General features: G+C 40.7%; 1 protein-coding gene across 1 annotated transcript; it reads right to left on the bottom strand.

Moving 5' to 3' along the window:
• On the bottom strand, nucleotides 1-12,863 carry MYOZ1 (myozenin 1). The gene is made up of 5 exons (XM_032191704.1): nucleotides 12,788-12,863; nucleotides 11,013-11,194; nucleotides 2,464-2,698; nucleotides 1,093-1,252; nucleotides 1-232 (listed from the first exon to the last, which is right to left on the bottom strand). Exons 1-5 carry the CDS (start codon nucleotides 12,861-12,863, stop codon nucleotides 1-3), a joined length of 885 nt encoding a protein of 294 aa, XP_032047595.1.
• Nucleotides 12,864-13,296: the final 433 nt, after the last annotated feature.

The raw sequence follows: 13,296 nt of genomic DNA, 5'->3' as shown, positions 1-13,296 counted from the left end.
TTACAGCTCTTCTGTTTCACCACTTCTTGGCACATTGACCTCAGTATGATACTCAGAGGACTCTCCTGAAGGCATCCAAGGTATTGGGGTTCTGTTGAAGGAGGGTCTGTTCCTGAAATTTTGATTATATAACATGATAGATTCTGGAAGCAAAGGGCAAATATCAAACTGAGGCACCTTGAAAGTCATCCGTTTGGCTGCTTTCTCATAACCCCCATAAGGCATGGCAGTCCTGGCATAGGAGAACAAATGGAGTTAGCGCACAGAACATAGGTAAACAATGGGACTTAGAAAATAAATTTATTGAGAATGTAAATTTTACAACTGTTGCAGTTAACTGGCCAACAAATCCTACCCAAATACATACATAACCATTGCCTATGTGCTAAAAAAAATGATTTAAAAAACAAAACAAAACAAAAAAACACAACCACAAACAAATCCCCTCTGCTCCTGTGTACTTCTTTAATCCCTGCTGCATCAACCTCTGTAAAACCATACACCTTTCACACCTGTTGGTATCCCATACATGTTGGAGGCAAAGGCTGTGTTATTGCACTCGAGTGGGATTTGGTTTGTCCTGGGTAATGATGTCCTGAGGCTATGTAAGTAGGTGGCAAAATAGAGAGGCTAACAGAAAGTTGATGCTGCACTAGAAAATCTGTCAAACTTTTCATTCTTATCAGAAGCAGCAGGAAGATCCTAATTCTTATCTCAAGTACTGGAGGCACTGATGGCTTCTGATGTTAAGTATTTTTCCTGAACTCTTGAAATTTAAATGGCTGCAGTAATAAGTATTGGCATGCCGAATTTCCCTGGTCAAATGTGGGGAGAAAGAAAGGGAAATAGGATTAAAGTTGTGTTATCCTGCTACATAGGTTTCCCATCCATAAGCTGAATTCAAATCTGTAGCTCTTAACATGTCTTCTCTTTGTAGACCTCCAAGCTTTTCATCCACGGGAGATTGCAGTAAGCAAAATGACATGAGACTAATAATTATTTACATTGCACAAGACAGGAGAGCTATGTCCAGGGCTACTGTAGTTTTTCTTCATGCAAAGTAAATGGAATTCAATATCCCTGAACACTTACCTGTTAAAAGATTTGTAATGGGGGAAATCAGCTTTGGGACTGTAGGACAGTAAGTCAATGGTCAACTGACTTTTATCCTCAGGGCTAATACCCATCGCTCGTTCCCAGGGGGAGATGTAAGTTTTAAATATAGTGACTTTTTTGCCTCCTGACTTTCCATCTGTAAACAGAGGAAAGTAAAACACTCAAGTTAGATGACAGGTACTCCACATACAACACCTTTCTATACTCTACTATTGAAACTGTGACACCAGCTTTGTCTTTTTAGATCCTTTGTAACTCTTAGATCAAGTCACAGAATGTATGGTTAGATTTCTCTTAAAAGAGACTGTTGTGGGCCACTTATCCACAAAAGTAGAAGTACCACAATCTAAGAGCCACTCATCCAGGAACTTGCATTAAAGCATATACTTGAAAGCTAGTTTTTCATTGTTCCCTCTGGTTGCTCAGGTAGAAACCTCTTCCCCTAAGAACAAATGTCTTAGGTATATCATCTCTTCCGCTACCTTAGGGGAAATTTTTACGCAAGGCAAAATGCTAACCTCATTTCACAGATTTATATTTCATGGGGATATCCAGAAATATCAAAGCATATTTTGATATAAAATGCACACTCTTCCAGAATGTAAATGAAAACCTTGGATTTTACGAGTCACTCAAAGTCATTTACAGAAGCTGTTCGCAGTTCCCAAGCAAATTTGCTTTTTGTTGTTAAAATGCCACAGGAACTGTTAAAATAACAATTTCACCAGCTGATTTTCATACAAGAGATTTGATTCTAGAGGCTTCTGGCCAAACTAAATGGAAGGTAAAATTATGCAAGGACTAAAATCAGTGAAAGATACCCTGCCTCGTAGAGATATTGCTTCAGTTCACTAGTGCTGATTAGCAGATAACATTTAGAAATATTGCTGCTTCTTTCTTACTATTATCCATAAAGTGCTGTTCATTCAAATGAAAACTTTGATTTGAAATTAGAGTTGATATATGCACGACTGATGTGTCAGGTCAGACTGCTGAGCTAAAGAGCTACTGCTACTGTCTCCAGTACTGGTCAGTATGAAACCCTTCAAAGGGAAGGTAGAGCTCCCTACTGGTGTACTGCTGTCTCAACCTCAAATCAGGAGTTTTCCATCATTTCTTTTGTTTAGCCAAGGCGGTATTTCTGCTTCTTGCTTATGAATGAGCAACACAGAAACATGCAATCAAAATTGTCAAGCTAAAGACAATTCAACTTTTTAGACTTTGCAATGCAATTTTATTCGGAAGAATTGAGGTGTTACTCAAATTCATTCACTGGTCCCTAAAATTAACGCTGCCACAAGCCCTAATAGCTTTATCTATTTCTTGATCTTTCAGAGAGATACTTGCCTTTCTCAGTACCATCACCTCCTTCTCCACCACTTCCAGCTGATTCTCCTGCATGCTCCCCTTCGCCGTCCCCAGGACCTCCTTTGCTTCCAGGCCTTCCAGGAACGGCGGAATACTGCTGCTTACCAGAGCCGTGCTGCCCTGCCGTCACTCCTCCTACCATCCGCCCGTGGGCATAGCCATCAGCATCTTCCCCGTAATGCCCGCCCGGTGGGATAAACTTCTGAAAGTGATCCTAGGGCAGGAAGAAAGAGAGTAGAGGTCCCTGTTATGGGGCACAGTCTGTTCACACTTACAGGCTTGGTACTCCTGAGTCCCTGCGGTCTGACCAGCCTTGTCCTGATTACAAAACCCGTGGCAGAACTTTGTGTCAGTTATTCTCTTTATTCAATATAGGAGCACTTTCACAACATCAGCAAGGGCAACTGAAGGACATTTTTTCATGGGAGCCTCATAGCCATTTTATATGAACAGGGTGAGAAGAGGGGGTTCTGTGTACTGTCCCCAGTGGTGATCAGTATGAAATACAAGAGAAGGAAATGAAGCTTTTGCTAGATCAGCTGAAAGTCTAAGCAGAGATATATTGGTCAAGCTGTGAGAAAGCAAGCTGAACAAGAAATAGAAAATGTTTCATGTGGGAGCTAAGTGTTAGAGGGCACCAGAACAACGGGATACCGGTGAAAACATAAAGCCTGCCAGGTAACTGCCAATATGTCTGCCTTCCATACATATGAAGGTCTGCATAGAGAGAGGTATTTACACACTGAGATTTACACTAAAGAGATAGCAGCCTAGTTTATGTCTTTTCTGTGGGACTAGGGCATTGGCTATAGGTACACAAATGTAACAGAAATAAAGCCGAAACTGACTGAATCTGTCTTTCCTCATGCAGCAATTCTGCTTCTCTAAATTCCTCTCAGGCAGTCTATGGGAGGTGCCAATCTCAGGGCTCCCAAAGGGTTAAGGCTTTCTCCAGGCTCTTACACCTAGTACAGTTTAGCAAAAAGAAGCTTTCCAGGCTGTAAACAGGCTTCCAAGGCCAGCTGTTCAGTCAGCTAAAAATAGATGAGAAGTGAAAACCCCACAAGGCTCTAGGCAGAATTATCTAACCCTCTGCTCCCTGTGTCTCCAGCAACAGTGTCCAGGGTTTCACAGCAGGTCACCAGGCTGCAACCCAGGCAGAGAGCCAGCTGCAGGCTGAAGTGGCAGAGCTGGTGCCTCCAGGGCCTTTAGGGACTGTCTGTCCTTCTCCTAGCTGCAGGGAATTCCCTTTTTAGGAACAGTGGAGATAATGTTCCCCTGAATGTCAGGAAGCACTGAGAAGGGAGAGGATTGTGAGCATGAAGCTTAAGCTATACACAGGATCTAGCAGGGCAATCTGTTCAATTATGTGTGGGAGCCATGTAACTGTAAAAAGGCAACCTGAAACAAGGATTTTGTTGTTGGTGGTGTGTAGGGGTCAGAATGAGGTTATTCTCAAAGCTTAATATATGTGGAAGATTAATGCTTCTACTGATTTGCTCAGTAATTTAAAAGCAGCGTTTGCATCTATTTTCCTTTCACCCATGCTATGTGCCATTCCTCAGAATTAAATACTTATTTCTTTTTTGTTCTGCTAACTTACATTCAATTTCACAAAATAAATAAATAAATAAATAAATCACAAAGCATAAGCGTAACATGAGCTACAGTAAAATGGGCTGCTTTGATCTTATGTGCAACGGCAGTATTTGATGTGGCCAGGAAGGGGCATCATTGTCATCTTGTGTTATTTTAAATTGCAATATTATCACTAAGCAGGAGTGAAGTTTTTCTGAAACACAAAGCGTGCCTCAGGAAAGCCACACTTAAATACTATTTAGCTGCAAATGAAATTAGTTGCTGGGTCTTCAACCTAGTTCATGATTCTTCACTTGGTCTATGTTCAGGAGACGTCTCCATTCAGATAGGAAAGACCCATGGACCATGGGTTTTCCATGCAACACCCCAAGTCTACTCACCTGCTAGAATAAAAGTCTCGCTTTCTTTACTTTTGGCTATCACAGTGGATTTTCTTAACTCAAACTTACATAGAGATCCTCTTTTTATATAACAGGAGGCAACAACAAATTCATCTTTTTGAAATCTTGAACCTTGCTGGCTTCAAACAAGCTCACTCCAAGACAGTGTTGCTCAGGAACGTCGCCTCAAACAGGAGTCTTAACACAGTCAAAGCTGGGTAAGTGCAGCTTTGTCTTTGGTATTTGCAGCATGCCTCTCGGCAGGGTGTTTGGAGTGAAGAGAGATTTTACTTGGGTGGAACATGTGGCTCATGCCATTGGTAACAAGTTGTGGAGGTTTACATATATGCATATTCATATCACAAAAGCCACTTCTCAGTTGGGGTTGACTGAGCCTGTTGGTGGAAGTCCCAGAAGAAAAGCCCAGGAGTGTCAACTGAGAAGGCTGATAACCCTCTCCACTTGGCCCAGGGGACAGATCGCTGTCCCTCTGTGGTAAGGTCTGCCTTGTCTCCGTGTTTCTGGAGGAAGTGGACCGTATCAGTCCCTGGACATCTCTAAATCCACTCAAAGAGAAGAACAGTTGTGGCAAGTTCATATAATGCATAGTCCCCTGGCTTGCCTAAAAATTTTGGGCTCTTGTCTTTTAAGTTGGTATCACTAGCAAGAGCCTGATCCTGCAGGCTGAGTGCCTGGATCAGATGAATTCTGAATTCTCAAGGGCTGCTCCATGTGTCTCATGAAAAATAGATAATGAAAGATGATCCAGCTAATAGAGCTGAGATCTCTAAGTATCTCAACGCCCTGACGTCACTGCAGGCAGTCCCCAGGAGGAGACACCGTGTGCTCCCCGTCAGCTCCTCACTGTGCCCTAAAGAAAATGATTGAGGCCAGCAAATGTGTTTCTATTTCCGCCTCACCGATAAAGAGCTTCCCAAAGGCTTGATGCCTATGTGGTTACTAACACTTCTGAAGTTACCATGACCGCGTCCTCTCAGTAGCAGCCACTCAGATGTTCCTTAGTGGTGGGATGGGTGGTTTAAAATTCAGACACTTGAATATGAGAGTAGGGTTGACTGCATAAGAGTGCCTGCTGTTTTTTTCAAAAATAAGGTAATGAAGTGCCCATTGGTCCTTAATTTGGCATTGCACAACCTTAAACCTGTGATTCACTTTTTAAAAAAGGGTGAACATAAAAAGTAATCTCAGCTGTAAAAGTATCTTAAGCTATTTTTTAATCACGTTCCCCCAAGAGGCATAGTTTAGTTGGTTGAGCTCCTGCTTTCTATTTCCAGCTCTACTTCTGACTCGCTGTTTAATCTTAGAGAAAGAATTTTTCACCTCTATGCCTGAATTCACCGGTCTAAATAATGATAATTTTTACCTAATGCTACAGAAAAAATTATTTATATATTTTGTATCATCCTTGTCACATTTTCTTTGTTGACTAAAGTAATTGTGTTTCTAAATTTCTGCATTTCACTCCGAAGTTCTCTCACAGTGCTCCAACAAATGGGTGGAGAAACAATGGCTCCTCCTCTCTGTCATTCTGCTTTTTCCACACCAGTCACTTCTTGAGCAAGAAGCCATCAGACTTATGATCATTCTTACATAGTTTGGGGTGTAGTTGGGACCTCTAGGTCTTCTGCATCAATTCAACTCCAGCACAGCAAGGATCATTTTATTAGATAGAAAAGTTACACCTCGACTGGCTCACTCCACTTAAGTCACAACCTGGGAGGTTTCTTGTATCTCAGCTTGTACTTATCCCATAAGGTTTGTTCAAGAGATTTAATATTCCCTGCAGAACAGACTTCTAGAAACAGTGCTTTTTCAAATATTTTCCCTTTAAGCCTACCTCCAGTGATTTTGTTTGTCTTTCTGCTAAGTACATTAAGCAGCAAACTGTCATTGGTTCATGCTTGTGCCTTAAACTGAGTACAATAACTGCACAATAACTTTTCTGTTCCTTCATCTAAGGATGGAGGATGCTTTCATTCACATACTGTATCATGTCTGGCTATTTAACATGTAAGATCTGTGATGCAGGTTGTTTGTGTACTTTTGTCTGTTGTGATGCACCACTTCTGGCATTGTAACCTCAGCACTTCCATTTTCTACCTGCCACTTCTGCTTACTCCTCTGGGTTCTTGTTCAGCAGCAAAAAAAATAAAATAAAATAAAATAAAATAAAATAAAATAAAATAAAATAAAATAAAATAAAATAAAATAAAATAATAAAATAAAATAATAAAATAAAATAAAATAAATAAAATGCAGAGTAACTCCCGCCATTATCCAGAAGAACAGGAATCCAATTCGTTAACTGTTTTTTACTTCCTATGTTTTGTGTCACATTTGGAATCTTAACTGATCTGAAGAGACCTCCTGACCTGAAGACCAACAGAAATTACCTACCAACGTATTGCTCAGCTTGTTTTCCTACGAGCATTGCCAAGATATGGCAACTGCCTCTGTTTAACTGGTGGGCTACTCTGAGAATGTATCAAGGTGGGTTTTTTGTTTGTGGTTGCTGATTTTTTTTTGATGTACTACTGCTGATAATTGCCTCCTCACATATGATGCTACCTTCCTAGTGCTTTAAATTTAAGATATGGTAGGTAAAGCAGAAAGAAAAAAAAATACAGACAAATCAAGTCTTTCTGTAAGATGTTTGCTGCATGTAGCCCAAATCAGGCCACAGATTTTGACTATTAGAAAGACTATTTTTAAGGATCCTCACTAGAAGATAACCATCATACCAGCAACATCCAAAAAGAATAACTATGGTTTTGTTCTCAGTTTCTACCAACTGATAGCAGGAAGGTCTTAGACAGAGTTCCCAAAGCACAAGTGGGATCTTGAGATGAATTACAGCAATAACAAGTGGAGCTACACGGCTAAGAAATGCAGTTTCACACAATGTTGATGTATTTGACATCAAATAACTTAGTGTTATGAAGTGAAATAAAGGCCTGTGAACTACTGATCTAATTTCTGAACAGTAAAATGGGATTTAAGAGACCCAGAGGTAAGATGAGCCCCTCTCTGTGATACTGGGTGATTCATTAATATACCCCATGTCTCAGTTTGATGTTTAAAAATGGATGTAGTGATTTTCTTCCTGCTGTGGTCAGTCAGATGCTACAGTAATAGAGCCACAGCTAGCTAGGATTTTGTAATGGTCTTTAGTCAGTAAGAAATTGCATCTTGCAACTCCACTATGCGGTTGATAATGTCCTCAGAGGCATGGATTGAATCACAGTTTCTTTGACATGAATGGCACAACATGGGGTAGGGAGAAGAAGTCCTTCTTTTAATTATTAGCCAGGGCCAGGCAGAGCCCAGCTCATCCAGCATGGTACCAAAGGAGAACTTCACAGGAACTCTCCCAGTTCGACAAGATACCACCGTGTTGTAAGTGTCAGACTCAGTCCTTCCTAAAAACATCCCCTTGTACTGTATTCTTGCAAGGGAAGAGGGACAATATCAAAATTGCTGCACAGCAATTCATTGTATGCATTTCATTGTGCTCACATTGGTAACATTCAATTGTTTTGACTGGGATTTAGCTACAGTTTGCCTTTAACTGGATGCCCACAGCAGTGATAAGAGAGGGAGTGGCAGGTTCTCACTTCTGTGTGGGTCTGTCTGGCATTTATGCACATGCAATGCATACGTTTTCTCTGCTAGAAGTAAGGAGAGTGACCTCGTTGCCCAGTGTGGTTGTTTGGGTGGAGGAGGAGAAGGAGGTGGAGGAGGGAAGCAGGAGGGTGGATCAATGACACATGACTGCTGAGATCTTTTCCCATGTGTGGAAGGTTTATGGCTTTAGCACAGGCTATTCTGGGACCCCTTATATGGTTTGGATTTATTTTTAATAACCTTTCTCTTTGTCCTGTTTTTATATTACATTACCTTGCTGTTAAACTTTTTCTGGGGGGAAGAAACAACCTGTACTCCATCCCAGCCCTTTCTTGCTCTGCTTTATCCTTAGAACTTTTTCAGACAGTTAACAAATCCATGATATAAAAACAAAAAACAAACCACCAGCTTTAAATCCCTTCACTGTCCCACAGCCTTGAAGGCACAGGGACTTCTTTGGGACAAGTAGCAAAGGACATGAAAACTAACTGAGAGGAGGAAGTGACTGGAAGAAGCAGTAGGAATTCTCTGCTCTGCCATTAGCTTCCTCTCACAGTTCCTTTTTGTTTAAGCCTTCTTTTCTGTATCCTCCTTTGAGCAGAGCCAGGAGCAAGGAAGGAAAGGAGTAGAGAACTAATCAAAAATTGCAATCAAAAAGGTTTTTTGATAAAGTGATTTGATGCTAAGGTCAGGCATTGTCCTGATGGTTTGGAAGACAACAGTGAGGCCACAGATCTGCTGCCTGTAGCTGCCTGATAGCAACCAGTCTTCTGAGGGGATTGCTTCGTTGCTGAGATCTCTCAGCTTTTATTCTTGCTGCTCTGGCTGCCAGCAAAGGTGCTAATTCATGCTGGCTGTGATGATGAGAACAGTTATCCACAGAAACAGTGGATGCAGCCTGGCAGAGCCCTCGCACAGAGCGCACAGAGCAGCCAGCAAATGGTAACAATCATGTTTGTAATCGTGCTGAAATGGCCCTGTGCAAGGGCAGTATGGCAGACTGAAGTCTTCCTGCACCAACTGATTCATTACCTGTACCATGAGTGTGGAGAAAAGAGAGCCCTGAAAGTGAGTCATGGAGGATTCTAAAGCAGAGCGCCAGCTCCTCTTTGGAGCCTCTGCCATTGTTGTCATTTAGCAAAGCCCTGAAAAAAATCCTAGGCTTGCTAGGGTCTTGTCTAACCCCCAAATACATGTCTCCACAGCAAAATGTCTTAACAGTCTTGCTCAAAAAGCAGGGGAGCAGGGGAGCAGAAAAAATGTAGAGGTTCACTACAGAAAGGGTATGGAGTCAATGTCAGGTGTGGATGAATAAACAGAACAAAACAGGAAAAACAGTGAACAGAGAGTAAGTGGTTGTCTTCAGCCTTTGTAATCTAAGTCTTGGAGGGACCCACTGTCTCTATTAATACTTCAGGGCCTCTTTGTTTTTGCATATCCAGTTATTCATACTCAGTTTTGCATATCCAGTGAGCTCGTTTGTCACAACTCATTGACTGTATTTCTTTGACTGGACTCTCAATTTTTTGGAAGTTTGGACTTCAGCCTTTTTATTCCCATACATCATTATTTTCTCACTCCTCCTGTTATCCTCACTGCAGTCTTCAGATTCTGACACATGAAGTTGGCCCTCATACATTTTAGGAGCTCTGAGATTGCTGAGTATGTATAAAAACAGCTTGCATTTCTCTAAGGTTTTCATTCAGAGAGTTCAAAGTTCAACACACCAGTCATTCTGACATCCCTTCTAGGAGGGAGCCGATTGAAGAGAGGAACTGCCTAAGGCACAAAGAGATGAAGAAACTGCACGAAGTCCAACAACACCAGATATACTTGCTGTATCTCTGGTGTGTCATCCCTGATCTGCAGCCTGACCTACTGTGACAATTTTAATGATTTCTTTTATTTCAGGCATCTTTCCACATCCTGCTTCCCAAATTGTCATTTTTAGAAGTCAACTACAAAGGTCTACTTGCTGCTTTTTAAAACATCAGAGAGCTAAAAAATAGTGTGTTTTCATTTGACAGAACATTAACTTCAGCTTGACTTTTATTATTTTGCTTGAGTTTCCCTGGACTGGAAAACAGATGCCATAAAGGGATAAAACGACACCAAATAAAGTTTAAAGAGCATCAGAAGATGAGATGCTGCATCACAATGTGCGTGAACCTGAAACATTTTGTATTTGTTTTACTGAATTCCTGACAATCACATGAAAGGGAAGTTTCCATTTGTAAACGTTTACGTATCTTCAGAAGGCCTTACTGAAGAAAGAAGTTCAAAGGTTAGCTAACAGAACTATCTCATGGGAAAGGGGAAAACAAGATACCATGTCTTATAGGGAAATACTCCAGAAAAACAAAACAAAACAAAAAAACAACCATAGATTCTAGCAAGTAAACTGAAGACACTGCAGTATCATCTTAGAGCTTTCTGTCTGAATTTTCATTTACAGAGCTTCCTGCAAAAATGAGCAGAGGACTCTGCACAGTAGGAAGAATAAAAGTGTATCCTAGGCTAAAAATAAAACTGCACCCACTGGTGCTGAAGCAGACCTGACTGGATCATTTCCATCTTGCAAAGAAAAATAAGGGAATGGGTACAACAACAATTAGTCCTGCCCTGTGCAGCTATGAACACCTGCTGTACACACAGTTCTCCCTCTTCACTCAGTACTGGCTTTTCTCATGCTTCTGCATGATACCAAAGTATTTGCCAAAGGAAAATAATGCTGCTGCCAAAAGGAAATAAAACTTGTGTGTCCCTATATATATATTTCTTTTTCTGCACTCCTTTGCCAGTGGATCCCCCCCTCGCCCATGCACATACATTCAGAGAAGAGCTCAGGCACTTTCTATTCCTATTTCCCCTGGGGGTATGGAGTGGTTTGAATTTCCAACCTACCACAGAATTGTCGGTGAAGGCATCAGGGTTATTCTCATAAATGAACTTCTCCACCCTCAGCTGTCGTAATTTGAACATCTTGGATCCTTTGTTCGTGAGGAGAGAAAGCTCTTCGAGCATCACATCTCTGGGGATGCTGATCTTCTTCCCCAGGTTCAGCTTGGATACCTCTTGTGGCATGTCTACAAAACATATGAAACAGGACACTTTAGGAAGTGCTCTGGTCCAGCTCTCTTGTCCATTGCTTCCCAGCATCAGGGATTTCAAAGCAGCCAAATTCTCTTCTAAATTAAGTTTTTAGGAAATAACCTATGTACTTTTTTTTTTTTTTTTTTTTTTTTTTTTGTGCATTGATGAAATTTTATATATAGGTGGGTGAAATTTACTGTGGATTGCAATCAGGATGTAAGGGTGCATGTATTCTACATGTAGCCACATCTGAAGCACCTCAGTGCAGCAGAAGTTATTGGTATTGCCTCAAAATGTGCCCCTGGCTTGTCCAGTTACTGCCTGATATTCCCCTCCTCTGGACTGAAATGAGTGGCAGTCAGCTCTTCAGATCGTGCTGTCACACAGTGAACAAAGACAATTCTGGCATGCTTTGGTTTAAACATTATCCTGTAACCATGGCAAGATTTAATGAAGTTATATCATGTTTGTTTGTTTTAAGGGGAACTTTTGGAAGGAAAAGTGGTTGACCTTCTCTTCAAGACAATAGGCTGCTTACTGGATAAGTCCCTTTCCATATAATTTGGTACCACCAATTCTCTGTCAGAGCAATGGATTCAAACATTTTCAGTGTAAAAATCTTGCAGAAATGTGGTTAAAGCTTTTCGTCCTGAAACAAGCAACTTTTCTACTTTTCTTTTTTTTTTTTATTGTGTATGTGTCTGTATTAAGTAAGGTTAAGACCACTTATCTGCCTCTACTTATAATTTACAACAGAGAATAAATCTCCCTCCTTAAACTGGTATAAGATTAGTATAAGCCCATTAATTTTAATAGACGTTCTTTGAAGAAATTCTCTCTCTTTTTTTTTTTTTTTTTTTTTTTTTTAGCAAGCCAATCACATCTGACACTGTTTCCTAGGGCAAGAGGAAATGCCCTTTAATGGAAAATTGGATTTTTACTTGCTCATTTACATGAATGCAGGATTAGGGATGAATAGAAAAATAAATACTAGTACCCTAATAAAGAAGTTTCAATGGTCCTTTTCAGGAGCTGAAGAAAGGGCCAGCACTGAATTACTGCTTTACAAAACCTCTGAAAACCTTTCCCATGTTGTTAAAAGTAAATTGGAAAATATCACATTTAATTAAAAGTCACCCTACCCAATACACATATATTCTGTAGAAAGAGAAGTGTCCCAAGTCATATTCTTCCTGCTGTGTTAACCCCACTGAGAGATTTTGCCTTTTTCCACTAATGAGTGCTGGAATCAAAGGAATTTCTCACAAAGAGGAAAAAGAAATTAGAGGCAAAGATTGCAAGAGAGAGATTAACGTAGAATATAACCAGGCACTGCAATATTGATGCCCAGAAGTGATCATATTCTCTTTCCATTCACACTGACATGGTGTATACAACACATTTAACAGAACATTACAGAATGTGATGTGGTTGAAGGCTGCGCTTTAGTAATAGTTGTGACCTCCTGGTATGTTCAATGCATATCTTGCTGTAGGAGTTCAGTCAGATGTGGTGTGAAATTTTGAAAGCTAAAATTTAAGTTGGAATCCAAACAGTTCTCATGTGTGCAGTTTTGCATATCTTACCTTCGTGTGTCAGCTTCCCAATGAGTTTAGTGGACTTTTTCCTTTTAACAGGAGCAGGAGTCCCTGCAAGGGGCATTCCCACAAAGAGTTCTCTGCTTTGCTCTAAACACACAAGGAAATGGAGAATGAAACACTGGAAGTTATCTCTTGCCTCTCTTTTAGTTGCCATCTACAGTTAAGAGACACATGGTCTTCATTTCACACACAGGCTCTTTTCCATCCCTTCCACATGGAAGAGGTAGCAAATGGTATCATCCTATGCAGAATATCCTGCTGTTCTTTGGAGACACAGTATTACGACACAAAATATGGCAACTGGTCACAGCAGAGGCATTGCCATCCAAACTACACGTTATAATCACAACATAGCAGTCTCCCAGCGCCTGTGTGTGCCACAGTGCTGCTCTGTTACATTTTTGTGCTGGAGTAACAAAACGTCTGTTTGAAAATTCGCTACCATAACATACTCTAATAGCGGGCAGTTATCATTCAGTGGTGATGTATGCTTT

This window comes from Aythya fuligula, chromosome 7 (genome assembly GCF_009819795.1).
Source record: "Aythya fuligula isolate bAytFul2 chromosome 7, bAytFul2.pri, whole genome shotgun sequence".
In the NCBI taxonomy this organism is placed as follows: domain Eukaryota; kingdom Metazoa; phylum Chordata; class Aves; order Anseriformes; family Anatidae; genus Aythya; species Aythya fuligula.
Note: the sequence above shows the minus strand (reverse complement) of the source record. Positions and strands in the feature narration are given on the sequence as shown.

Excerpts from the sequence above, each read along its gene's own strand:
- MYOZ1 (XM_032191704.1), bottom strand. The coding sequence starts at position 12,863 with ATGCCCCTTGCAGGGACTCCTGCTCCTGTTAAAAGGAAAAAGTCCACT. Across the intron at positions 2,699-11,012 it reads CCTTCACCGACAATTCTGTG|GATCACTTTCAGAAGTTTAT; the intron begins GTAGGTTGGAAA and ends TTCCTGCCCTAG. Across the intron at positions 1,253-2,463 it reads AGGTGATGGTACTGAGAAAG|ATGGAAAGTCAGGAGGCAAA; the intron begins GCAAGTATCTCT and ends CTCTGTTTACAG.